The sequence below is a fragment of the Aquila chrysaetos genome, chromosome Z (assembly GCF_900496995.4).
Source record: "Aquila chrysaetos chrysaetos chromosome Z, bAquChr1.4, whole genome shotgun sequence".
NCBI classification, from domain to species: domain Eukaryota; kingdom Metazoa; phylum Chordata; class Aves; order Accipitriformes; family Accipitridae; genus Aquila; species Aquila chrysaetos.
In genome coordinates this window covers 76,956,264-76,981,336 of record NC_044030.1, presented here as the reverse complement: position 1 = coordinate 76,981,336, position 25,073 = coordinate 76,956,264, and the positions used below count along the sequence as shown (strand labels likewise).

Here is a 25,073-nt window from a genome sequence, read left to right as displayed (position 1 = left end):
GAGGAGGTGACGGCCAGCGTCCCTGCAGGAGCGAGCAGCAGCGTTTTCTCTAACAGAGGTAGCATGAGGACAGGGCAGGAGCGGTGCTGGCAGAGCACTCTGAAGTAGGACAGAGCACCTGAGCTGCCCACCCTCCCCGGGGGCCTACGTGGCCTCCTACCCCAGCAGGAGGTTGTGCTATTTTAAACACAGTGTTCCCAATTTCAGCTCGTTTCTCCCCACTGCTACGCACAAGCCCCCTCTCACAGGTAGTCCTGTCCTTCTGCCATTTTGAGACTCGCCTCTCCCCTTAAATTGAGCTGGTTTGATGGAGCCCTCCAAGATCTGCCAGGCTTTATTAGGGCAGAAACTCCCAGGCCCCATACAACTCCATGCAGTGGGGGGAAGGTTGCCCTCTCCATCCCCCAAAGCCTGGGGCAACCTTCTGCCACACCATTTGCATTTAACCCTCTCTGCAGAAACCCTCAGTTCCTGCAGCCCCCTAAAAGCCGAGAGTACGCGGGCGCTCCATATGTCCTACAGCCACGAACAGGCTCCCCCCCTTGGGCTCAGGGCTGGGATGCATCCAGCCTCCCACCCCGCTCCTGTGTGCATGATGGGAGCAGACCCAGGGCTTCTCTTGCATAACACACAAAGAAGCACAGCAATAGCACATTTTTCAGTTCAGAGAAGGGAAAATAAACCAAGGAGCAAGGCAGCGAGGTAGAAGTGGAAAGGAAGGAGAACCACAATCAGAACCCTTCTACTGAGTGTGGGGCACAGCACGGGGCCAGCTGGCACCAGAGATCCCAGACTGTCATCAGAAACCCAAGGGGATGCAAGAAATGTCATGCTGAAGCTCCCCTCTTCCCTAACCACAGCAGTGTCACACTGCAATACAAAGCCCAGAGACAGCCCAAGTGGCCCCTTGTGCCTGCCTTCAGCCAGGGTGGATGAGACAGGGATTGCTGGAGAAGTCCTTTGCTGCAGAGGAGCCAAAGCAGCAGGAGAGCCGACGGCTCACGGCCAGCGCCGGAGAAGCAACACCAGATACCTGCTGCCAGGATCTCTTACTCGGTGCAGGCTGCCAAGCCAGGGCTGCGGAGAGACACTGCCAAACCGGTTTCTTCCCTTAATGTGAGCTAAGAGGTGTTAAGAATGAAGAGCAACCCCGTAGGCAGCAGGGAAGCGCACGTACAGATGGATTCCAGCAGAGCGAGGAGTGCTCGGACAGCACCAGAGACACACATTTAAGAGACAGCGCCAGCACCACAAAAAGGAACTGCTGGGGCCTGGCTAGAGTTTTGGAGGATTTTTATTAATTTTTTTTATTATTTTTGTGTTTTGTTTTTTTTTTTTTTTTATACAGGCTAGCGTTGTACCCTTTGCTAAAGCTGCTGATTCTGCCACATAAACTAGAACAGAAATTTCTCAGAAATTAAGTCAGTTCCCCTCCTTGTTAATTCACTGTCTGCCTCCCACCTGAACAACGGTCTGGATTTGTGTTTGCAGAAAACATTCCCTGTACAAAGTCTGACGTGCAGCTACACTGTTCTGACTGAGGAATGAAGAAGCCAAGAGTCCATTGAACATTGGATTTTTCCTTGTACAACGTGGCCTGATTTGGAGTTTGGTCCACTGAGGACAGCCAGTTAACCGTAGAGATCATCGTCATTGTCTTCACTGTACACATTGCCCCCGCTACCACCTCCTGTGCCTTGGCTCGGACCGGCGCCACCCTGGTTACCAGACGGGAACCTGTGTGCAGCGGTGCAGAAGGGGAGAGAAGAAATGCTGTTCAAAAACCTCCTCACAGCTCAGCACCATCCCCTCCCTCCATGCCAACACCCTGGCGCCAAGTAGGGCAAGCCGGAGAAATAGGGTGAAGCCTTAGGGCAGGTCACGCAAAAGGCTCACACGGCTGCCAGCTGTCGCTTGTGTTAAAGGAAGAAGGGTTGATGGACTTCAGGAGCACTAACAGAGCAGCTACAACCAACCCGCAGCACAGCCTACACCTGCCACATTGTGCACTGGCTGCTGTCCGCGCTGGGGAGAACGTGAAAGCGCGCTGGAAGAAGGGTTTGTTACCCAGAATCCAGCAGAAAGCTGCCTCGGTGCTCTGCTCTGCAGCTTGGCTGAGCCGCGCTGCCCTCCTGCCACTCCCCCACGGTTACCTGAAGCTGCCAAAGCCACGGCTCTGCTGTAGAGTCTGTGCAAACATCTCGTATTTCCTGATGTCGTTGTCACTGACAGAGCGGCGAGCAAAGCGCATGGCTTCCTCAAAGTGATCCCTGCGTATCTCAGGAACGGGGTCATCCTCCTCGACTTCCTGCAGCAGGACAGAGGGCCTAGGTGAGCTGCGTGCCCGACCTCTGCGGCCCGACAGCTGCCCACAGCCTCCCTCCAGGCCAAGGTGCTCCAACACCTGCCAAGGCAGTGGCTGGAGAGGGATGCTGCAGCAGACCGTGAGTCAGGGCTGCAGCAGACGGCTTCTGAGCAATGCTGACCATGAGGCACCACAGGAGGGCCTCAACCTCCCAGAGGACGAGAACAAAGTGCTCCAGCTCCGCACTCTGTGCGAGACCCCACTTGTCCCTACCCGAGGGTTACAGAGAAGAAGACATCACACCTCACACACATGAGCGGGGAAAGCTCAGAATGCCCCACTCACCATAGCGGAAGGGTTGGTTTGCCTCTCACGTTCTCGCCTGATCTCACTCTCGATGGACTCACGGATGGCCAGTTTGCAGGCACGCTGGCAAATTTCTGTCAGGTCAGCCCCCGAAAAGCCATTGGTCATCTTAGCTAGGAAATCCAGGTCGACATCCTAGTGAAAAAAAACAGAAGCAAGAGACACCTCTCCTTAACACCTTACATCCTCAGGTGACAGAGAGGTGTTCTCAGATCCCATGGTATCAAAGTGCTGCCTTAACTCTGGCCGATTTTGGGAAGATCAGCTAGCTGTTAAGGTTCTTGTTTTTGGGAAGAGTTAACCACACACGAAGGCAGGCCATGCTTCCCACACCCCCACCAAGAACTCACAAAGCAGCTGTAAATGCCTCTGCACCTGTGGATTTAGGATATGATTTGCTCAGGTGTCAGCAGTAGGAGTTAAACAAAACACTGTCAGACTGGAAATGGAGATGGGGCACAGGCAGACCAAGGCAGACCAAGACAAACCGACCTCCTCCTCCTCCTCCTCCTCCCCCTCAACTGAGGGGGTAGTACTGCAACCTCATTTGAAGCTTTCCTTCCCAACAGAATCTAAAAAGGTAAGCTTGGCATAAAAAAGCTTGAGCTCTCACTTGACATCTGCTTTTCCCTGGTTAACTATCAATTGCATTACTGCCTGCTCCCCAGGCAAGGGACATAGCTCTTGCCTGCGATTGAGTTCAGCAACAATTAACTGCAACAGTTCCTCTTCAGTTTCCATTTCCCACCCCCGTGTTCTACATTTACTTTTCTTTCAGAGTACAAGAATCTTTTCCATCTTGCCCATAACAGGCTTTCCTGTTCCCACACTGTGGGCAGAACTCCACTATGTGAGACAGACCTGCTGTGCTTACGCTCTGACACCTAGCTTCGTTGATACCTCGCCTCAGAGCTCAAGCCTCCCCCTACCTCTTCATTTCCATCCTTCAGGGACTGAAGGTTTCCCAGCTCTGTACCTCATGGAGCAGCCACCAGCCCTCTGCTCTGTCCCCAGCTTGAGGAGCACATGCAACACACAGCAAACCCAAGCCGGATACAGTCAGGGTGCAGATCCTACCTTGGCAACTGGCGACTTCCTCAGGTTGGCCTTAAGAATAGCAACCCGGGACTTCTCGTCAGGCAGGGGGATGTAGATGAGCTGATCCAGGCGGCCGGGGCGCAAGATGGCTGGGTCAATGATGTCTGGCCTGTTGGTGGCACCAATAATGAAGACGTTCTTCTTGGTGGACATGCCATCCATCTCTGTCAGGATCTGGTTGATGACACGGTCTGCAGCACCACCACCATCGCCAATATTGCCACCTCGAGCCTTTGCAATCGAGTCCAGCTCATCGAAGAAGAGCACACAAGGGGCTGCTTGGCGGGCCTACAAAAAGCAAATGGGAACACTTAGTCCTTGTTAATACCACTGGCAAGGAGCACGCTCACTTCACGCTAAGCCTGCCCTACCATTAAAGCAACTCAGAGGATACCAGAGCACTGCTGCTGCAAGGAGAGCTTGGAGGAGCTGCTCTAGAATAGCCTCCTGCCACACAAACCCTCAATTAAATTCTCCTGAAAAACAAGCTGAATTTCCCCAGAGCCAGGAGCATTGTGAACCAGGCAGAAAGGCAGTAACTCCAATGCCTAGAGGGAAAGCTGGAGCCGATTTGCCTTACTCTCCCTGCAAGACCTGGGGACATCAATTGGTTATTTAGGCACTCAAGTGTCAGTAGGCAAGATACATCCAAGGGGGGAAGGGGGAAATCCAATCGTTGTTTTCAGCTGCCTAATGGGTAGTTATAAGGAAAAGGGAGCCAGACGTTTCTTTGAGGTGTGCAATGAAAGGATGAGACCACAGGCACAAACAGCTGCAAAGAAAATTCCAGTTAGAAATAAGGAAAAAAAAATTCTTCACAGTGAGAGCACTCAAACACTAGCACGCAGGACCAGAGAGGTCAGGGATTCTCTATGCTTAGCAAGCACTGAGAACACGAGGCACTGAGCACCCTGATAAAATTTCCGAGTTAACTCCCTGCTCTGGGCAAACAGCTCGACTAGATGGCCTCTAAGGTTCCCTCTCACCCTAAATTATTCTCTCTCACTCTCCTTCCAACCTTGTTCTATCAGCACCTTCGCTGAACCACAAGAGCAATGATTCCCAGGATAATCCATGCAGATACCTTCTGGGACAGGAGGCAACCCTACCAATGGGGCAACTGGGCAGTAAGAGTAAGCTCCTTTCTAAGCCATGTGTATTGCAGGACAAGAACCCACAGGGTATTTTGAAAATCTGTAGATGGTGACAGCTAATGAGGTGTCAAGGTAAGTTTTCAGGGTTGTGGAGGATGTCCATGCCATCCTAACACTAGCCTCACTGCTAAGGCACTGGGGCATTTATCATCCTGTACCAACAGATGCAAACTGCAGCCAGAGAAAACAGTTTAAATAGCTATGTTGCTAAAGATGATTAATTCCCTAACATCAGGAAAGCAGCCCTCACTCTCAGTGCAAGTGGGCAAAACACAGAAGACACAATCAAGAACCAGGCCAGTAAGACAGATGCAGTGGAGACAAAGTTCTGGAGGTACCTCAGCACAGACACAGCTCAGGGAGAAGACGAAACACTTACCTTGTCAAAGATCTCGCGCACGTTGGCTTCAGACTCACCAAACCACATGGTGAGCAATTCTGGCCCCTTGATGGAAATGAAATTTGCCTGGCATTCATTGGCAATGGCTTTGGCCAGCAGCGTCTTACCACAACCAGGTGGCCCATAGAACAGAACCCCTTTTGATGGGGTCATACCAAATTTGAGGAACTTGTCCGGGTGCTCCACAGGATACTGAAGGAGAACAAAACAAACGAAAACCTCTCATGGTTAGCCAGAACAGGCTTGTACCTTAGAATCACAGAATGGTTTGGGTGGGAAGGGACCTTCAAAGATCATCTGGTCCAATCCCTGACAGGTCAGTTTTGTTTCTCCTCCCACCAGAAACACTACCTGAGATTTGTGGTGGGTTAATCACAAAATCCTGCCTGCTTGGTGCCACTGGATTTTTTAAATGGACACTGGTTGGAAAAGCACCACAGCTAAATTGAAAAGCTGCCTTAAACAACCTATTTACCTCTAAGAACTAAGTACCAGCTCAGGTAGTTTTCCAGCACACTTAACCCCAACTTCACTCTGCCCTGCAGAAGCAAAAGGGAACAGCTCATTATCTAAACTATTCGCTTTGCTCTCCAGAGATGGGCAAGGTGTCTGATGTGAGCATTTATCCTCAGCAATGAGGTCAGAGATAGGTGACGATTTTAACATCAAAAAATTAGATTGAAAATTAGATTTTTCTATTCACAGACAGGATGTTTCTACAGTGCCAACTGAAAGCTGGGAAGTATCAAACACAAACCATTCCCATGCAGCCACCAGGAGTTTCCACAGACACTTCATGACTTTTTGTCCCAGTCTTTCCCTTCATAGAAGGCTTTACAATCCCTTCTCACCTGTCCCTGTGCTAATGCTGATGGGAAGCCCTTCAGAGGCTCTCTGTATGAGAATCTTCATCTACACTCTGGCATATAGAGCCACCACATAAGAGGATTCTCAACAGTCGTCCCACTGCTGGTTTCCACTTAAGAGAAGCAGAACTGCTGCTGCTTCTGCATGCAGCAAAACACCCACCCAAGATGACACTGTAGACTCAGCTAAGGAAAGCCTGATGCTGCTTCCCAGTACCTTCCTCTTGAAGTTCACTAAGCATGGTATTTTTAGTCCATTACAAGCAAATTCCATAAAAACCTCTGCATTTACCCTGTTCACAGCCCAAACAGGAATCCAAAGAAGTTCTGGATTTTATTATTATAGTTATTTTTCAAGCTGATTAGGCAAAAATGTGTTGGAAACCCCTACCTGTACAAGCTCCTGGAGTTCTCTCTTCACATCTTCTAGACCACCAATATCTTCCCAGGTTACTTGTGGCACCTCCACCACAGTCTCCCGAAGAGCAGAAGGGTTGCTCTGGCTCAGAGCCCACTATTGTTAGAAGAAACAGCATTATATGAATTCTAACACATCATGTTCACTTGCTTCAGACAAGCAAATACACATTGCGCGCAAAAGAGAGGGGCACTCCTGCATTACCCTGAAGTCATCCATGGTCACAGCCAGCGAGTTCATCACTTCAGCATCGATGGTTTCATCTTCTAGGTCTATGAGATCCATCTTCTTTCTGATAGCCTGAAGAGCAGCTTCTGAGCAAAGAGCAGCCAAGTCAGCACCAACATGGCCATGGGTCTCGTTTGCCACCTGAAAGCAGAGCACTGACTATGACTCACAGGGATACGAGCAAGCGCTCTGCAAGGGCAATGCATGCTCTGGTCACTCACTAGGAAGTGCAACAAAGCTCTGGAGGACAGCAACATCACTGTTTTGCTGTGGATTCAAGACAAGTGCTATCACATATTTAACAGGCAAAGACACCACTGTTCCACCTCCTACTTGAGATGAAAGCTGCAACTGGAATTCAGATGGTGTGCAGAAAGACAACCCTGAGGACTGCAGTTCTTCATCCAGGACAGAGATTACAGGAACCATCCAGTTTACACATGGTGTCCAGTGTCACCACAATGCTCACCCAGCTCTGTGTGAGCTGCTTCAGGCTTGCTTTAGTTTTAAAGAGAATGCCACAGCAAACAAACCCAAGAGGACAGCGGAAAGGCACTTCCAGAATGGACTGACACACATTTGTTTCACTTAGCCATGCCATTCTTAACTAGTGAGTGAGGATTTTTGGTCACTGGTAAACTAGTTAGAAGGAAGCCCAGACATCATGCATTCACCCAGTTTCATGCTGTCCTAAATGAGCAACTACATTTATGCGATCAAGCCTTAACAACTCTTCCACTACAAAACAGAGCATTGGGAACATCTGTCTGCAGAGACAAGGTTTCCTAATAGCACGCTACTCACCTGTTCCAGATCCACATCATCAGCCAGTTTCATATTTTTCGTGTGGATCTGCAGGATCTCCAGGCGCCCAGTGGCATCTGGGATACCAATATCTACCTCTCTGTCAAAACGACCTGGGGAGTACAAAACATATGCTGAGCTGCTGATTCTGTGAACTAGAGGAACTGCAGTTGCTGCCTTCCTCTGACTGAACAACCTGATGACAAGCCACAAACACATACAATTTCGGAGAATGCCAGAGCTTTGGGTTTCTCTGTAGCATCTGTCAGCACAGTAGCAGAGTCAGATCAGAGAAGGAAGAAAGGCTTTAGCCATTTAGGGAAAGTGATACTACTGTATTAACTAGAGTTCAAGATCATATGACACAAAGGATTGCTGGTTTACTAACTTATGAGCCTCATTTTTAGGAAAATATGCTTCCCCGAACCAACATACCATGAGACATTTTTCTTTATTTCTACCTTTGTGTCTACATCGGAAGAGTCCACAAATACTGAGAGACTTTATTTTTCAGAACTTTCACAGCAGTACCCAAGCGGTGAAAAACATGAACTGCCCCCATATCTGGAGAGGCAGGAAACCCAGGTATTACTGCAATATTAACTAAGGTACATACACCTATCATTTTTCTCTAGCCATAGCTGTGCATTCAAATGGCTTGCTACACATTTAAGAGGCTGTTTTCCCCCGCACACTTGACTCATTTGCTATTACAGACTTTACCAACTGGTCATAAACCAGTCATTCACTCACACTGCGAAGTTTCAAAAACCTGAATCTCAGAAACTACCAGACTTCTCATCAATAAAAGAAAAATAAATCACAATTCAGAGCCTTCTGCAACCTAAGGCATGAACATTCCCTTAAGCATTTAATCCTTCAGTGTGTCCTGAAATAGCTTCACCTAATAGAGGCTTGCACGCTTTTCCACATTGAAGTATTTTTTTACTTCCACAAGTTCTAACCTAATACAGCACAGAAAATGATACCGAAGTCTGGAAGCCTAGAAATGAACTTCAAACAAGCATCTGGAGACAGGTCAATAGTTTAAGTAACACACAGAAGATGTTTAGTATCAATTTCTGCTCAATCCTTCCAAGGCCCCTGAAGCACAGCCTGTAACAAAGTATGTGATACACAAAAGAGACTGCAATTGTGGTTACCAAATCGCCTGAGTGCTGGGTCAATGCTGTTAGGTCTGTTGGTAGCTGCCATAACGATCACGTGTGCTCTCTGTTTCAGTCCGTCCATAAGAGTCAACAGCTGAGACACTATGCGACGTTCCACCTCTCCATGTGTCTGTGGAGAGAGAAAGCAGTGGTTAGACCAAAAGCTCTACAACAGGAGCACAGCAGCTAGTACTGCACCAGAGCAGACAGATATGACAGCCCCGAGCTGTTAAGAAACATCATGAACTAATATCTGATTCTTCTCAGAATACGACTGAAGTCAGGCATTAAGTTAAATACTGCTTTACCCTGTAGTCAAATGCAGAGATTCATGCCGGTTTCTACCAAAGAGGACGTACTACTTTACCTTCTACAGGCTTTCTTTACCTTCTCTCTCTTAGGAGCAATGGCATCCAGTTCATCAATGAAGATGATGGCAGGAGCGTTCTTCTCTGCTTCTTCAAAGGCTTTCCTGAGGTTGCTCTCAGACTCACCAGCCAGCTTGCTCATGATCTCAGGACCTGAAAAACAGCAGCACTGTGGTACGCAGAAGAGAGGCAGCTAGCCCCAAGACATGCAGCTGAATTTTTTTAGTACAACGTTCACATGGAGCAATCTATTTTTCAAGCCAAAGCAAATACTATCAACTGAGTTCACTAAATTTGCAGCTGAACAGGCAAGAACAGCATGCAGAATTACTTTCTAAATTATTCTGGTGTTTTCAGTTTACTCTAACAGAATACAGCGCTAGTCAATGAGCTACCTTTAGCTGCCTCTTTCCTTACCCTATTTCACACTTGGTGAACTTCTCTGTAATGTGCCACCACACACTGTTAATGCCAGTCCTAGCTTGCAAGAGAAGCAATCAAATTATATGGTGATGAATTATCAAGGTAGGGAAGGAAAGCTCTAAGATACTGAAGCTGCCTTTAGCTTACATTACACAGGTATACATTTAGCTCTGTAAGATCCTATAAATGTGTTTAAAAAAAACCCAGCAAAACAAAACCAAAAAAATCAAAAACCCAAACCCCATCTCCTCTCAAAGAATAAATAAAAAAAGTTAAAATTTGTAAGCACAACAATCCCAGAAGGAAGGACAGCATTCCCCTGAGATCCCCTACAATCGCTGAACACTAGTGCAGGCTTACAGATTTATTCTGTCTGATTTTTCCATCATGCTGATGGGAGTGGTAATGAAGAGAAAGTATGCTTCTAGAAGATCCAAGAAAAAGAAACCTGACCCTCAGGAGTGCAAAGCTGCTAGCTGACTGAAGCACACCAGCTGCAGAGCCACTGGTGCAGCAGGTACTAAGAGTCTTTCATTACAGGTAACTCACCAGTTCATACCAGCTCTGTCTAAAACACTGCCTGCAGTTCCAGGCTTGGGACCAGCAGACAGAGAACGCATCACTAACTCTGACAACGTTATTTTTATTATGCAATAGAAGTACAAGTGTCTAAAGAAATGGCAGGCTCATTAGCATTCAGTGACAGCTTACACACACCTTAGGAAGTATATGACAAGGACAACGTATGGTTAAAACCAGCCCATTTACATTTGGTATCTTGAGATATGAAGCAAGTCACTTCCCTACTGCTGGTCACTGCTATGCTGTGCTATATACTCCTTTGTTATTGCCTTCATTGGTCTATGTGATTGAAATCAGAAAAGAAAAGCAGCACTCCTTAAGTAAAAATGTTCAGTTATTCCAGCACCAACTGTAAAAATGGGACAGAAAAGCAGTAAGGAAAATTCAGAATTTGGTCCTTATTGGACATAAACCAGTAAGCATCTCAACTGCTACAGGTGTGAGTTATCAATAGGAGGTTCTGTAACTTGGTAGCTAAGTCCCAACGTACTCATTATAGCTTTCAGGAAAGTTCCTCCCAATTAATGGTATGTGAAACAAAACAGGTCTTGTGCTTTACTTGAAGGGAAAGAAATCCACAGCAGGCCAGCTTCTTTTCTGAATGGAACATGGTGCCAGCAACAGAAGCAGGTGTCCTGCACCCATATACTTAGAGTCATCTCAGCACTTCACTCCTAGCTCTGCTCTCACCAACATAAACAAACACCCAGACAGACAGACTCCAAATCCCTGCGTCGCAAAGCTGTCTTCCAACCACCCTGCTACAACACAATCAAGCTTACGGGAAGTGCCACTACAGATGCTTCCCCACAAACAGCCCCCAAGTGTCCCCAGAGGCATGCTTGAAAGAGGTGAGGAAGGATGTCAGGGAGACAACATGACTCTACAAGCCCTGTTAACACCATTCATTACCATAAGATGGATGAATTAGCACACAGCAGATCTCGGGCCAAAGCAGCCACAAAACTTACCATTGATCAGGAAAAAGAAAGCCCCTGTTTCGTTGGCCACCGCTCGGGCAATCAGTGTTTTACCAGTGCCAGGAGGACCGTACAGCAGGATCCCACGTGGAGGCTGAGGACAAAGGCAAAGGAGTTAGGTGGTGAGCTAGTATCTGAATGCCTAAGCAGCTTCATAGTGAAACTGTAAGCATTTGGTAAAGCCAGTCCAAAATTGCGATGCAAACTCATACAACAGCTGTCCTCCCAACATTGCTATCAACACCCTTACTACTTTGCATGACACACAAACAAAAACCTTGCCAGTAACTGACAACGCCGATTCAAAGCATCACTCTGCTTTACAAGATGCTTTCCAGAACATGTAAGGAAATACTTTCCTAACACCAGCATTAAAAAAAAAAACAAAAACCCCAAACACAAATTACTTATTCCACCCACCAATGCCTCGTAAACCTCTGACATCAAGAGCCATCTGCAAGGGCAAGCCCACTCATCCACCTGGTGCACACAGGGACTTACCTTCACCCCTATGGCCTTGAAGAGCGCAGGGTGTCGGAGGGGAAGTTCCACCATCTCTTTGATTTGGGCCAACTGCTTCCGGCAGCCACCAATGTCATCATAGCCCACTTCATTCAGTGACTCCTCTTCATCCTACCCGGAAGAAAATATATTAAACATCTGAGTGAAAACAATGGTTCAACAACCCCTCCCAGTCTACAGAAGCCAAGAATCCGGGTTTTTACTCGTAGCCACTTCTTTGCTGTCTTGAGATTCTCACTTTCAAGACTTCCTTGTGTCTTCTATGATTGCTTCTCAGCTCTGCCTTCCCACATGTACAAAGGGAATTGCCTGCATGTACCTAGACCTCACTGAAGCCCACCCTCTTGAATGATAGCCTCTGCTGCCAGGTTCCCTACAGACTCTAGTGCAAAACAAGCTCTGTGACCCTCTGACGTGGCTAACAAAGACAGCAATAGACAATGAAGCTCAGTATAAAATATACTTATTCCTTAAACTGTAAGTGATATCTCTAACTCCTTGACATACTCTAGCTATCGTACAGTTCTCAGATGTAGGGTTGTCTTTTGGGATTAACTCAAATAAACAGAGGATGTTAAGATCCAGACACGCAGATAAGATCAACTGCAACCAATTCTTCCAGTACAGCTCTACAGCATCCATTCATTTGGCTGTCCAAATCTCTACTGGCCTTAGTTATCTGTAACATTATGTCCTGGTTTCGGCTGGGACAGAGTTATTTTCTTTCTAGTAGCTGGTACAGTGTTATCTCTTGGATTCAGTATGAGAAACACACTGATGTTTTCAGTTGTTGCGAAGTAGTGTTTAGTCTAAAGTCAAGTATTTTTCAGCTTCTCATGCCCAGCCAGCAAGAAGGCTGGAGGGCCACAAGAATCTGGGACTAACTGGGCACAGGTGGGCGACTGGTGAGCAATTGCATTGTGCATCACTTGTTTTGTATATTCCAATCCTTTTGTTATTATTTTCATTTTATTATTGTTATTATTAGCTTCTTTCTTTCTGTTCTATTAAAGTGTTCTTATCTCAACCCATGAGGTTTACCTTCTTCCTTCCAATTCTCTCCCCCATCCCACTGGGTGAGGGGCAGTGAGTGAGCAGCTGCATGGTGCTTAGTTGCTGGCTGGGGTTAAACCACGACACATTAGGCCATACTAAAATAATAAAATAATACAGCCTGGAATCTCAGAAGGGCTCAGTCCAAGACCCACAAACAGGAACTACTACCTCAAGCAGGTCACTCAGAGTTTAGCCCTATCAAGCATTGAAGGTCTCCAGGTTTGGAGATTCCTGCCCTCTCTAGGTCCTGCCCCAGGGTTGGGGGAACCCTTTTTCCTAGCATCTACTGGGAATTTCCTTTGATCCAGCTTATGCCACTGCCTCTAGTCCTGTCCCTGGGCACAGCTCTCTGAAGAGCTTGGTCATCCACCCCCTCCCATCAGGCAGTTGCAAGTAAGTTGCCACTTTGCCTTCTCTCCAGGCTGCATCATCCCACTCTTCTAGCCCCTCCTCACTCATTCTGACCTCCAGCTCCTCATCATTTTCATGGCCTTGGTTCAACTTGCTCCTATCTGTCTCTGCTGTGTCCTGAAGAGCCCAAACTGGACTCACGGGGTGCCCAGATGCAGTCTCACAAGTGCAACGTAGATGTGAATTTTTCAGAAGGCAGCTAACTACAAACCAGCCCTCACCCTGATTTGCAGGTAGTAAAAAGGCACTTACTTTATGCAGTATGCAACCACCTTAGCTCATTTCTCTGAGATTTCCTACTCTGTAATACTAAGGTGGCCAAGACCTTACAGACAAGCCACTCAGCCTGCCTGAAGCTTGGAACACTCAAGGCTAAACATCTTAAGGGACTGGGGAAATTTTTTTTTTTTTTATTTTTTTTTTTTTTAAGTCAACCATTTGGGGGTTTCAAATTTCTCACTGAAAAAGCACGAATTGCTTTCTTAGCAACATTGTAAGCTCTCCCTGCTATCAATCAAGGGAACTTTGGAATTAAAAGACGCATCCAAGTCCAGCATAAGATATCTGGAAGCAGATGCAAAACCAGCTGCTGCCGAAGTATGGCATCTCATCAGCAAACCTACACACTGGTGCTATCTCAGCATATAAGGAAGGACACAGGAAATGTATTTCTCTACCTTCAGCAGCAGCTCATCTCCTGAAACCGGAGTTTCTAACCATTACATTCAGTACACAAAAACAAGAACTCCAAACACTGCTGCTCTCAAGCACTGTCAAACAAACAGGTTTCAGACAGAGGTGATTTAGTAGAAGAACTGGGAGGATTCTGCTCACCTCTCGTTTGATGGGCTCTCCTTCACAGTGGATCACTGTGTCTGGAGCCACTATACAGTATGGACTTGGATCTGTCTCCACCACTTTGAATTCCACTGCACGCATCCCTCCACGCACCAAGAAGATGTCACCTGTAAAATCCCACACTTAGTAGCCTGCTGCAGCCGACATCTCCAAAATGTCGACCCTTGTACTACCAGCAGCCCCAGAGGACAAGGAAGTGGGTTACACAGGTATACACTGCTGGCATTTGTAACACTGCTCTGCATTTTAAACTCCAGAGCTCCATGTACTGTGACTACCCAAGCACCATTTAGAACTGCAGCAGTTAAAGTTCTCAAATTTCATCCAGTAACAAACAGCAAGCAAAATCAGCAAACAATAGAAAAGAATACTCTGCCTAAATACAAAAGACAAAGGCAAGGAATCACATTTCTTTTCCATTCAGTTTCAATTTAACATTTCTAAAACATGCAAAAAGCCCTAACTTAATAAAAATTAATTTTGAAGTTATTATAGTTGCCACTAGTTATAACTGGTTGTCTCCAGAAGCAGAATAATATATAATACTGCACTATGACTCCTGACTAAACTGGGCTACAGAAGCTGGATAACTTCAGCTTGTGTTTATAGTGTATGTCCTGGTTTCAGCTGGGACAGAGTTAACTGTCTTCCTTGTAGCTGATATAGTGCTAATGTTTCTGAATTTGGTGTGAGAAGAACGTTGATAACATACTGATATTTTCAGTTGCTGCTAAGTAACGTAGATTAAGTCAAGGATTTTTCAGCTTCTCATGGCCAGCCAGCAAGAAGGCTGGAGGGCCACAAGAAGTTAGGAGGAGAACACAGCCAGGGCAGCTGACCCAAACTGGCCAAAGGAATATTCCATACCCTATGGCATCATGCCCAGTATATAAACTGGGGGGAGTGGGGGTGGGGGGTCACCGCTCGGGGACTAACTGGGCATCGGTCAGTGGGTGCTGAGCAATTGCATTGTGCATCACTCGTATATTCCAACCCTTTTATTACTACTATTGTCATTTTATTAGTGTTATCATTAACACTATTAGTTTCTTCTTTTCCATTCTACTAAACTGTTCTTATCTCAACCCAAGACTTTTACTTTTTTTTTCCCCGATTCTCTCCCCTATCCCACTGGGTGGCAGGGAAGTGAGTGAGCAGCTGCGTGGTGCTTAGTTGCTGGCTGGGGTTAAACCACGACAGTGTATTAGGACCTACTTGTTCCAGCAGAATTGCTACTAGCACAACTCCAAAAGTGCACTTGGTTTTCTATGCACTCTCTCAGTCATTAATTAAATTACTTTGAAGAAGTGAATTTAGTCAGAGTGCCAGCTGGTATACCCAACCTATTGATTAATATGCAAGCAACTCCCTAATTCCACCAAGTGATTTAATGATATTTTCTCCCGAGTTCTACCTGAACCTTTTCTGATGCTCTCCCATCTCATGTAGCATAAAACCACAGGAGAACTATCATCTACACAGGTCAGTCTAATGCTTTGCAGAGGTCTGTGCAAGATTCTAGAAATTCTCTTTATTCAGTCTCAGGACTAGCTCACACTTGCTGCCATCAGGACCGTAATAACAGGCACTATTACCTTTCCTGATGGGTCTGTATGCTTCCAGGAAGTACGGCTTGAGATAGACCTCAAACAGATTCCCCGTGATCCCTTCTACCGTGTCATCAATTGGCAGCACATGGATACGTTTGCCATATTTCACATCTGGGCATGGCTGGATGCTGCAACAGAAGAAACCTCCAGTTAGCCACATCATGCTGGAGTTATACCCTAGTCTGGAAAAGGAAGTGATGCCCCTTCCCAGGCCAGTACAAATGCCAGAAAGGACCCTCCAAAGCCCTGGTGAGACTTCCCACCTGCGTAAGAACATTTCAGTGCTGACCAGGCAAAAATCATGCCCATCAAGAGCAGTCTTCAGAACACTCACTTTCCTTCACTCCTCTCAGCCCTATCCAAGACCACTGGGAAATTTCATACTTTCTTCCTACCCCCCTGCTCTTCTGTAGCCTCCCTCGCCATCCCCAAGACACATTCACAAGTTACTTATGCCACCTAAAGACCTGTGAGAGTCAGGAGCTAACTTTTGTTTCAACAATGAGCTACTGCTGAAGCAGCTGCAAGGGAAAGGGAGCTGGGGGAAGCTTTTTGTTCCTTCCTCTCTCTAACTTATTACAAAGACCAGAGCCCCTGTTGCTGACAACCCTGATTCTGAGTAAAGGCTCTCACAGTACCAACCAGCAGTAACCAGCTTGCAGCCAGGTGTCTGTCAGTCCCACTTTGTGGAGGCTGACATTTAGGTTAAAGTCTGAAGGCCCCTTCCGCCTTTTTACATGAACACCACAGTTATTATTTTGCAGTGTAAGAGAACAGCCTACTGTAGCAACAGCTCCAAGTATCAAGCTGTGGCAGAAAGCTCAAACAGGCTTTGCCAGCTAAGAAAAGCCTATGTGGAACTGCAGCTGAGCATGCAACTTTTCATACATGACTTTGCTCAAGACTCTTAATAGATTCTTTGACCACATGCTTTACAGAAAGGACACAGCAGAAGGGTAAAGGAAAAGACAGACTGCCTCAGAAGGGAAACAGTTGACAGACCACAAGCAGGAAGCGATTAGCACTTGAATCTGGATTTTGGCAGAAACCAGGCCACAGAAAGTAACAGAATAAGCAGTTAAAGATGAGCAAGAAAAATTCTGAGGGCAAGAGGTGTGAAAATTCTCTGACCCTTGCAACACAGTGAAGACAATTGTTAATGCATTTGGGAGGCTGAGAACCACTACACAGTCCCAACAGAGAAGGGGAGAGTACAGGCTGAACTGTCACACTAGAAATGACTCTTAACAGTGAACTCACGTCAGGTTAAAGTAAGGATTCAACTTTATTTTAAATCCATAGACTGACACAAAGCACTGTTCCGTTCCAACTACAGTGGCATTTAAAACTTGCATTTTCTAGTGGTAGAGGGATGGGTAGAACAGCCTCACTTCCCTCCTCTATAAAGTTTTTATGAATCACATTTTGCATTTGAAGATTATTCCAGATATCACCTCAGAAATTCTAGTGTCAGAAACGAGACTCCAATCTTCCCAGAACATGCAGGATATTGCAGATTAGGATGATGCTCAGGAAGAGGATGAGCTGTTAGCCCTCCCACACTTAGGCCTGCAAACTAGCATTTTTATGTTTAAGAAATGCTCACATGCTTCCCTCCCCCACTCCCATCACAGAATGGAACCTATCTCCGGAAGCTGAGATGCATACTTCAATGCTTTCCCACTCCTTTCTGCAAATGTTGCACAACAAAATTCCTGCAACACTTTTTAAGCAAGCATTCCTAATTTTAGAATTATTTTTACAAGAAAACATTCTTAGGGGATTTTTAATCTTGCTATTTGACTGCTTCATGTTTTCGTTGCTCATTTCTAGCAAATTTTAACTTCTGTTTGCCATAGGGCAGCTCAGATACTACAAGATCAATTACAGTGTTGTTTAATGACTTCCACAGTTAACACTGTGGACATTAAAAATTAAGACAAGAAAAATTTGCGACTTCACCTGACACTGTAAATTTGGGAAGACGACTGTGACAACAGTGGATAAATGAACCACTCAATTTAATGACAGAACCTGGGCTCATGAAGGTCCTGAGGAGACTTCAAGAATCTTTAGCATTTTTTAGTATTAATCTGAATATGCATACAGCCAGAAACACATGCAAAAATAAACTGAGATCCCTGATCTTGAAAACACTTGTATGATCTCCTCTGGAAGATGTAGGAATACTTCCTGCAGTCCCTGCCTCTGCTACTGACTCAATCAATTCAGAGCCAGCACACAAGTTATTTAGGCAACCCAGGGATACGCAACAGTTAGCAAACGAGTCCTCACCTGATCACGTCACCCAGACGCACCCTCAGGTTGTTGCGAACAACCCTATTCATGCGAATCTTCTCATCTGAGCAGGTGTCATCTGACAGAACAATGCAGACTGCTTCTCTCCTCTTCTTTCCTTTCAGCAGGACAGTGTCTCCTCTGAAGAGTTGCAATTCGTCCATTTTTGCCTGTAAACAGTAACACCATCAGAACAAGCTTTTGACAAAACAAGAATTCAAGTTTTTGAAGGAGAGTTACTTGACTTTGGAGAATTACATCTTGGAAGCAATATATTAAATCCACAAGGACAGAGGCTCCCACTACGCTGGTCAAGTGCTAATCCTGAAGCCAGACTAAGGGCTCAAGCTCACCTGAATCCTACAACATTGAGAATCAACATACATTTTAACATGGAAGAGTGTTAGGAAACAAGACAACCCTCCCTCACTCATAACAGCTGCAGCTTCCAACACAAATATCTAGATTCATGTTGCAAAGTTACATTTCAAGTTAATACACAGCAACAGCTTGCAAATTACCAGATTAAATGGTTTCCTTTTACAGATGACGCACCTGGGACAGTGACACAACACTGTTGTCTTCATTGATGGCTTCATCAACAATTAACCGATTGGGCCTGTTCTTCTGCTTCAGAATAGCAGTCGATAAGTCATCTGCTTTAGAACTGGTGAAGAAAACAGAAGTTGTAAGTCTGAGTGATACTGCTCCCCCCTTTCCAGCCACTCCCCTGTTTTCATCTCCATTTTCTACAGGTTTCTTTGTTGTCTTGTCTTTTAGAAGCTATACTTGCTTGTAAGACAAAGGAGAATGTTTTTCCCAGGCACTAGTTGCAGAAGTTCAAAGCACAATGTTTCCCATCAGTAAACATAACTACTTTACTAGCCTCAAATGGAAACAGCTATGAAGCTATCTATGAAAAGAAGTGGTCAGTGAGATGTTGCTGACTGCAAGATGTTTTGCCTAAAAGAATTAGTCAGACTCATCTGAAATCACATGTAACCACTGCCACCGAAACAAAAGTTCAAGTCTATTTGGTGTCAAATCCCAGATAAATAGGGGAATTAAAGGACAATGCTGCAGCTCCCCTGACAGGAAGTTTTAAGAGGTTAGCCTGTCGAGGCTTATTAGTTAAACCTAGCAAGCCAGTAGAAATATTCAAGTGCTCATGAAAAATGGGGTTTTCTTTCTTTATTTTTTTTTTTTTTTTTTTTGGATATAAGCACCTTTCCACAATACCTTCACAGGAGTCACTGCAGCTCTTAGCCCACTGTGCCACAAGAAGTACGACAGATAATTTCGCTTGCCTTGACAAAACGGAGCAAATCAAACACCAAGGAAATGGAAGAAAGGCAGATTAAGTGTTTCCCTTCAAAATCTAATACAGCAAATTCACTCTATGAAAGAAATATGAACTCAAACCAACTGATCCCCAAGGAGGTCTTAGAAGTTGTGCATTAGCCAGCCACAATAGCAGCAGGCTGTTGTAACTTCCCTTGGTGGGCGCCTGACTACTTTCTCCAAGTATTCAGATGTGCCAGTGTCTAAGGTCGGAACAGAAAACTTTGGTTTGATTCTGACAAAGAAAAGAAAGTCTTCCTTTGTCCTAAGCAAGTGGCAAGCACCAGCAAAGAGTAGGAAGCTTTGTGGACAACAGTGTTGGCCGTACACTTTCGCTCCATTTCCCTCTTTTATGGACAAAATAACCAGAAGCAATCAAACCCTGAGTGGAAGTGGCAAAGCAAGCAGCTACACAGCACGAACGCAGACTGTGGCAGCAGTCCGTCACTTGGCGCACCCACTGCATTTTTAGAAGTCCATCAGAGAGGGGATGTACGGTGTGATGTTACCCCAGGTGCCCCCGCCCCTCAAGACAGAGGTTTTTCCAAGACAGGCTATGCAGTATTGGCTACTTTGTCTGACATGTAAAAGGGGGAAAAATACCAAGCAAGCCTATGAGGGCAGCCAGCTTGTTTCCAAGAGGTTTTCAAGCTTCGCGTAAGTCCTGGCAGCATAGGAAACATGTTGCAAATCACAAGACAACATTATTTTAAGTGAACAAGAAGAGGAGTTGTAAAATATGTCTTTCCTGGACTGCCAGCACTGCGCAAGTCGCCTTTTTCCTCTCCTCATTAAAGAGTGCAAGAGACAAGACATTGACATCCATCCCTTTCGATGCGAGATGTTACAGATCCATTCTTTGAACCCAAAAAGACACAAGAAAGGCTGCTGGGTACATCCTGGGAGGACCTCACGAATTCCATCTTAAACCCAAAATGTGGTCTTGGTAGAGTCCTAAAAAGTCTGGGATTTCCAGGAAGACAGAGAGCAACAAGAAAACTGAAACAATACACTGTCAGGCCGGACAGGATCTTGTGATTAAAACAGTGTGTAACACCAACAACCTACTCGTAAGGACCTTGCTTCCGCATTAGCTCTAGAAATTAATTTAGCAGGTAGATTTTAAAACTTGAGATAAGGGACACCAGCAAGAAACAATACTATTTAGCCAGTTGTCCTGGTTTCAGCTGGGATAGAGTTAATTTTCTTCCTAGTAGCTGGTACAGTGGTACGTTTTGGATTCAGTATGAGAAGGATGTTGGTAACACTGATGTTTTCAGTTGTTGCGAAGTAGTGTTTAGTCTAAAGTCAAGTATTTTTCAGCTTCTCATGCCCAGCCAGCAAGAAGGCTGGAGGGGCACGAGAAGCTGGGCCTAACTGGGCATCGGTAGGTGACTGGTGAGCAATTGCATTGTGCATCACTTGTTTTGTGTATTCCAAACCTTTTATTATTATTGTCATTTTATCATTGTTATTATTATCATTATTAGTTTCTTCCTTTCTGTTCTATTAAACTGTTCTTATCCCAACCCACGAGTTTTACATTCTTCCTTCCGTTTCTCTCCCCCATTTCACTGGGTGGGGAGGGAGCGAGTGAACGGCTGCGTGGTGCTTAGCTGCTGGCTGGGGTTAAACCATGACACCCGTTCCAAGTGTGAATGTAACCCATACCCCTCTGCACGAGATGTGCATCCAAAGGCCTTTTGATAAGAAAGCGCTGCCAGACTTTGGCTATATAAACTGTCACTGAAACTGAGCGGCTGTCCCTTGGGATGCAGAGACTGCCATGCAGTCTAAAAAAAACAGTCTGGGACACAAGATAAAAATAAATGGAAAAGGAACTGGGCAGCAAGTGGAAGCTTTTCGACCGCAACTGTCCATAAACCAAAAGCTGTATAAATCTGGAAAGAAAGTTCCGATACCTCCTGACACACAGCAGTGCTGAAGAGCACAGCAAGAGGTCCACTTTGTTCTGCTGAATGTGAGAAAAAGTTTTCGTACTGAAGAACTGAACCTACAGTTTCCTAAGTAAGAAGCGAGGGCTGGATCAATGTTGTCAGTACATTACTGCACTTAAAGCAATCGAAAAGCTTGGAGGCATTAAAAATTGAATAAAGGTCTCCAAGAAACAGCATGGAGGCATCTAAACGTCTGGGATCAGCTTCAGGTATCTGACCCGACAGTTCTGTAGACAAAGAAACAAAGCTGTTTTAAAATTATGTCAGCTACACAGGAGAGTGATGTTATTTCTCCTGCAGAGAAGGGTAAGGACTTTGAGAGACAACCACTACCCATCTTTCAGCAGCAATTTAAAATATTGTTATTATCACCATTTGCCCTCATTGCATCTCTCCTGGGGGTTCCTCGTGCTCTAACTGAAATGAAAGAGCAAAATACATCCGTGCACCTCAGCCACACTCAGACGATCCCTGACGTTTGTGCATCAGAGAAGGAAAGCCTAAGGCATGGGTTGGGGTTCTCTCCTGCCAACTTTCCTACACGTGCTGGTGAACTTCAGTGGAGGGTAGGACAGACAGCTAACCTAGGTAATTTTTAAAGCTCCTCAATGAGTTTCCCATCAGAACAAGCCTGGTGCAAATCCTCTAGATCATCGCCCCTACTCACCCCTTTTGTCAACTCCCTCACACACTTTCCCTCTCGCTCCTTTCTTTCACTGACTCAACAAAGAGATAAACTGAACACAAAACGTAGCTTTAGAGCTGTTTTGGTATTAAAAGGAAATTCAAAGCCTGCATCAAGCCTGCCCCAGACAGAGGCCAGAAGTGAGGACACAATCCCCAGCACAGCTAATGGCCAAACTTGCATATAAAGCACAAGACATCAATAAAATTGAAGCAAATATGTATTAGCTCCTAAAAACCAACAACAATGGGTTCCCTGTTCCCATCCTCGGCCCCCTTTTCTCTCTCAGTAAAGCAGTCCAACAGCCCCATTTGACACAGGGAAAGAGGGGGAGGGGGGTACTTTTTATAACTTAAATCACCTCATCATTTTTCTCTGTGTCAGATCTCCCCTCTTCAGCATGTGATAACGCCCAGAGGCTATGCATTATGGTGGACGGTATGAAAAGCAAGAGCAGAAATTAATTACCATGTGATTCTTCCGAAAATGACTACCAACCTCCAAAACTCCACTTAAACTAAGGGAATAGGTCACTTCCTGCAAGTCTGTGCTAAAAATAGAGGAAAAAGTCACTGACTCAGAATGATTCCAGCTGCAGTAACGAAAGTGAAAACAGTCATGCATTCTGTATGCTGGTGTGCCTTTTTATCAATATTCTCAGAACTTGCTTCCGAGATAAAACCTGTCAGTGGTTTCTTACCACCCTGAACATCCATGTTACAGACTGAACTGCCTTCCCCAGGTAGGTATTAAAAAAAAAAACAAAAACCCATAACACATTTTATCCATTGAAGCAAACGAGTGAGGTGTCTGATGACTGCAGCCACTTAATGGAACAGCACGTGACAACCAAGCGGTGAGTTCATACTGGTGCTTGATATGCCAAGTTCTGAAACACTGTTTCAGACAGGTAGGCACACGAAAATGAGAATCTCTTCAGAAACCGCACTCTCCTGCCTCTTGCAGTGCTACTTGCTCTGCTAAGGCTCAGTTCAGCAAGATGGCTGCCAGCAGCACTGACCCAAAAACGGCAACTAAAAAGTAACTGTTTTCCAGTTGCAGAGTAACTTTTGTTGATTTCTATGGGCTGAGAAGAACTTGGCTAAAGCAGAAATTTCTTTCTAAAGACACTGTTCACCTCAGCTGCAAAACATGCCTCCAAGACCACCACTTCCACCACAAGCTCTACCACAGACACTGAATTCTTGGCACACCTTGCTGTAACTGACTCAGTAGGACCAAGCAGGTCTAAATTTCAGGACTTGCAAAAGGAAAGGAGAACATAAACAATGGACGCTGAGGGGACCAAAAGTGCCTCTGGCAAGGCCAAAAAGTCACATTAAGTATTCCTGGATTTGGGACATTTCTCTTTAGGTTCTATTTTTACGCCTCTCAAGGGGCAATGGAGTGGCTTGCACACGTGGGCTGGGAGCCGAGAGACCACTATTACTCAACTCATTTTTGAGGAGCGCGAAACACGATCCTCAGCCCTGAACTGGAAACAGTGAGGCGAGACACCGGAGACGAAAATATAGACGATTGCCTCAGCTGGCAGAGAGGCCAGCCCGGCACAACATGTCTGCCTCTGCTAATGCCAAGTCACTTGCTAGCCCCGGCCCGAGGGCCGCTGCGAGGAGGAGGCCGGGACATGTCTCTCCCCCCGCGCCTCGCTGCCCCGCCAGCCGCTCCGGGGCCTGGAAAACAAAGCCCTCCCTGGCTGAGGCCTAGCCCAGGCGGGACAGCCCGGGCCCTGCCGGGGCACGGCAGGCAGGCAAGGCGGCCCCGGGCGGGGGCACGGCCAGGGCCCAGCGGGAGGCCCGGCCCGACCTGGCCTCGCCTTCCCTCCCCCACCCCCCCATGACTCGACACTTCCCGGGGAGGCCCAGCCCGACCACGGGGGAGGTGTGGGGGGGTAGGGGAGCGGTGCGGCGGCGCGCGGCCCATCCCCCTCCCGGCACCGCCGCCTCCTCCTCCGCAGGGCCCGCATGACACAGCGGGATCGCGGGACGGATCGGGCCCGCCGACGGGCCCGGGCCGCGCCGCGCTGAGGGGGGGGTAAGGCGGGCTAGGCCCGGCCGGGCCCAGCGGCGCCGCGGCGGGGCCTAGGCCGCGGCCTGCTGGCGGGCGGCCCGCACTTACTCGGATCCAGAGGCCATGGCGCTGGGGGGGGAAGGGGCGAGGGGAGGCGGGCGGCGGCGGCTCCTCAGGGCGGGCGGCGGCGGCGGCGGGCGGCGGGTCTCGGACAGGCTGGCGGCGGCGGCGAGTCGCGGCGCTTCGCGCTGACTGAAGCTCAGAGCCGACTCATCGGAAGAGGGAGCTCCGCCCCGCGCCCCCTCGCCTGCCTAGCAACAGCGTGCGCTGACCAATCGAAATACCGCCCGGCCAGCGCCTCAGCCAATGGGAGGGGCGGAAGCGGGGAGGACGAGGCGGGGGGAAAAAAAGAACGGGCGCTCTCTCTCCTTCGCCCCGCCCCTCTCCTTTTCCCTTCCCAATCGTCACGAGCCAAGCGCAGCACTAGTCAGCCAATCGTAGCGCCGCCCCTGCCGTGGCTCTTCTACCGGGCAACGCTGGTCGGCCAGCCGATGACAAAAATCCACCAATGGGAAAATCCGGGCGAGAAGTCCCGCCCCGACGGCCCTCCGCGTTAGTGTCGCCTCGCGATTGGCTAGCGCCCGAGGAAAGGGAAAGGGGCGTCAGGCTTGCAGCCAATCGGAAGGGGCGAGAGGCGGGCACTCGGGCAGGCTGGCGGGTGCGCTGAGCGCGGCGGGTCTCAGCCGGCGGGGCGGCGGGCGGGGGCGGCACGGCCGGGGGTGCGGGGGGAGCACTCCGGAGGGCTCCTTTCCCTCGGGTGAAGGGGTGTGTGCGGCGGCCCGGCCCTTCCCCTCCACCCAAAGCCACCGGCATCCCTTTTCCCCCGTTTATTTACGTTTTTGGCGGGTTTTCTTCTCCCTGGCTGATTTTTTTGGCAGGGCCGGACTGGACGACCCTCGGCCCTCCAAGCCCCGGTTCCCAGTCCGGTTGGGTGCTCGCATCCCCACGTCCCTACCCGGGTGGCATTTCCTTTGGGGCCAGAAACTCGGCTGGAGCCAAGTGGCCCTGGCCCCACTCACCAAGGGGGGATCAGACCTGCTGAGGTAATTTTCCCAAAGGAACCGGGGGGCAAAGCCCGCTCG

The 25,073-nt window shown here is 47.4% G+C and overlaps 1 protein-coding gene across 1 annotated transcript; it reads right to left on the bottom strand.

Annotated features, from left to right (window-relative positions):
• Nucleotides 1-1,276: 1,276 nt before the first annotated feature.
• Nucleotides 1,277-24,195, bottom strand: LOC115336800 (valosin containing protein). Its single transcript, XM_030004377.2, has 17 exons — nucleotides 24,040-24,195; nucleotides 18,472-18,583; nucleotides 17,914-18,086; nucleotides 15,604-15,746; nucleotides 13,985-14,115; nucleotides 11,663-11,794; nucleotides 11,153-11,255; nucleotides 9,196-9,329; nucleotides 8,803-8,938; nucleotides 7,640-7,752; nucleotides 6,812-6,976; nucleotides 6,581-6,703; nucleotides 5,303-5,515; nucleotides 3,749-4,057; nucleotides 2,651-2,806; nucleotides 2,154-2,308; nucleotides 1,277-1,737 (listed from the first exon to the last, which is right to left on the bottom strand). Exons 1-17 carry the CDS (start codon nucleotides 24,054-24,056, stop codon nucleotides 1,632-1,634), a joined length of 2,421 nt encoding a protein of 806 aa, XP_029860237.1. The 5' UTR covers nucleotides 24,057-24,195; the 3' UTR covers nucleotides 1,277-1,631.
• Between the last annotated feature and the right edge of the window lie 878 nt (nucleotides 24,196-25,073).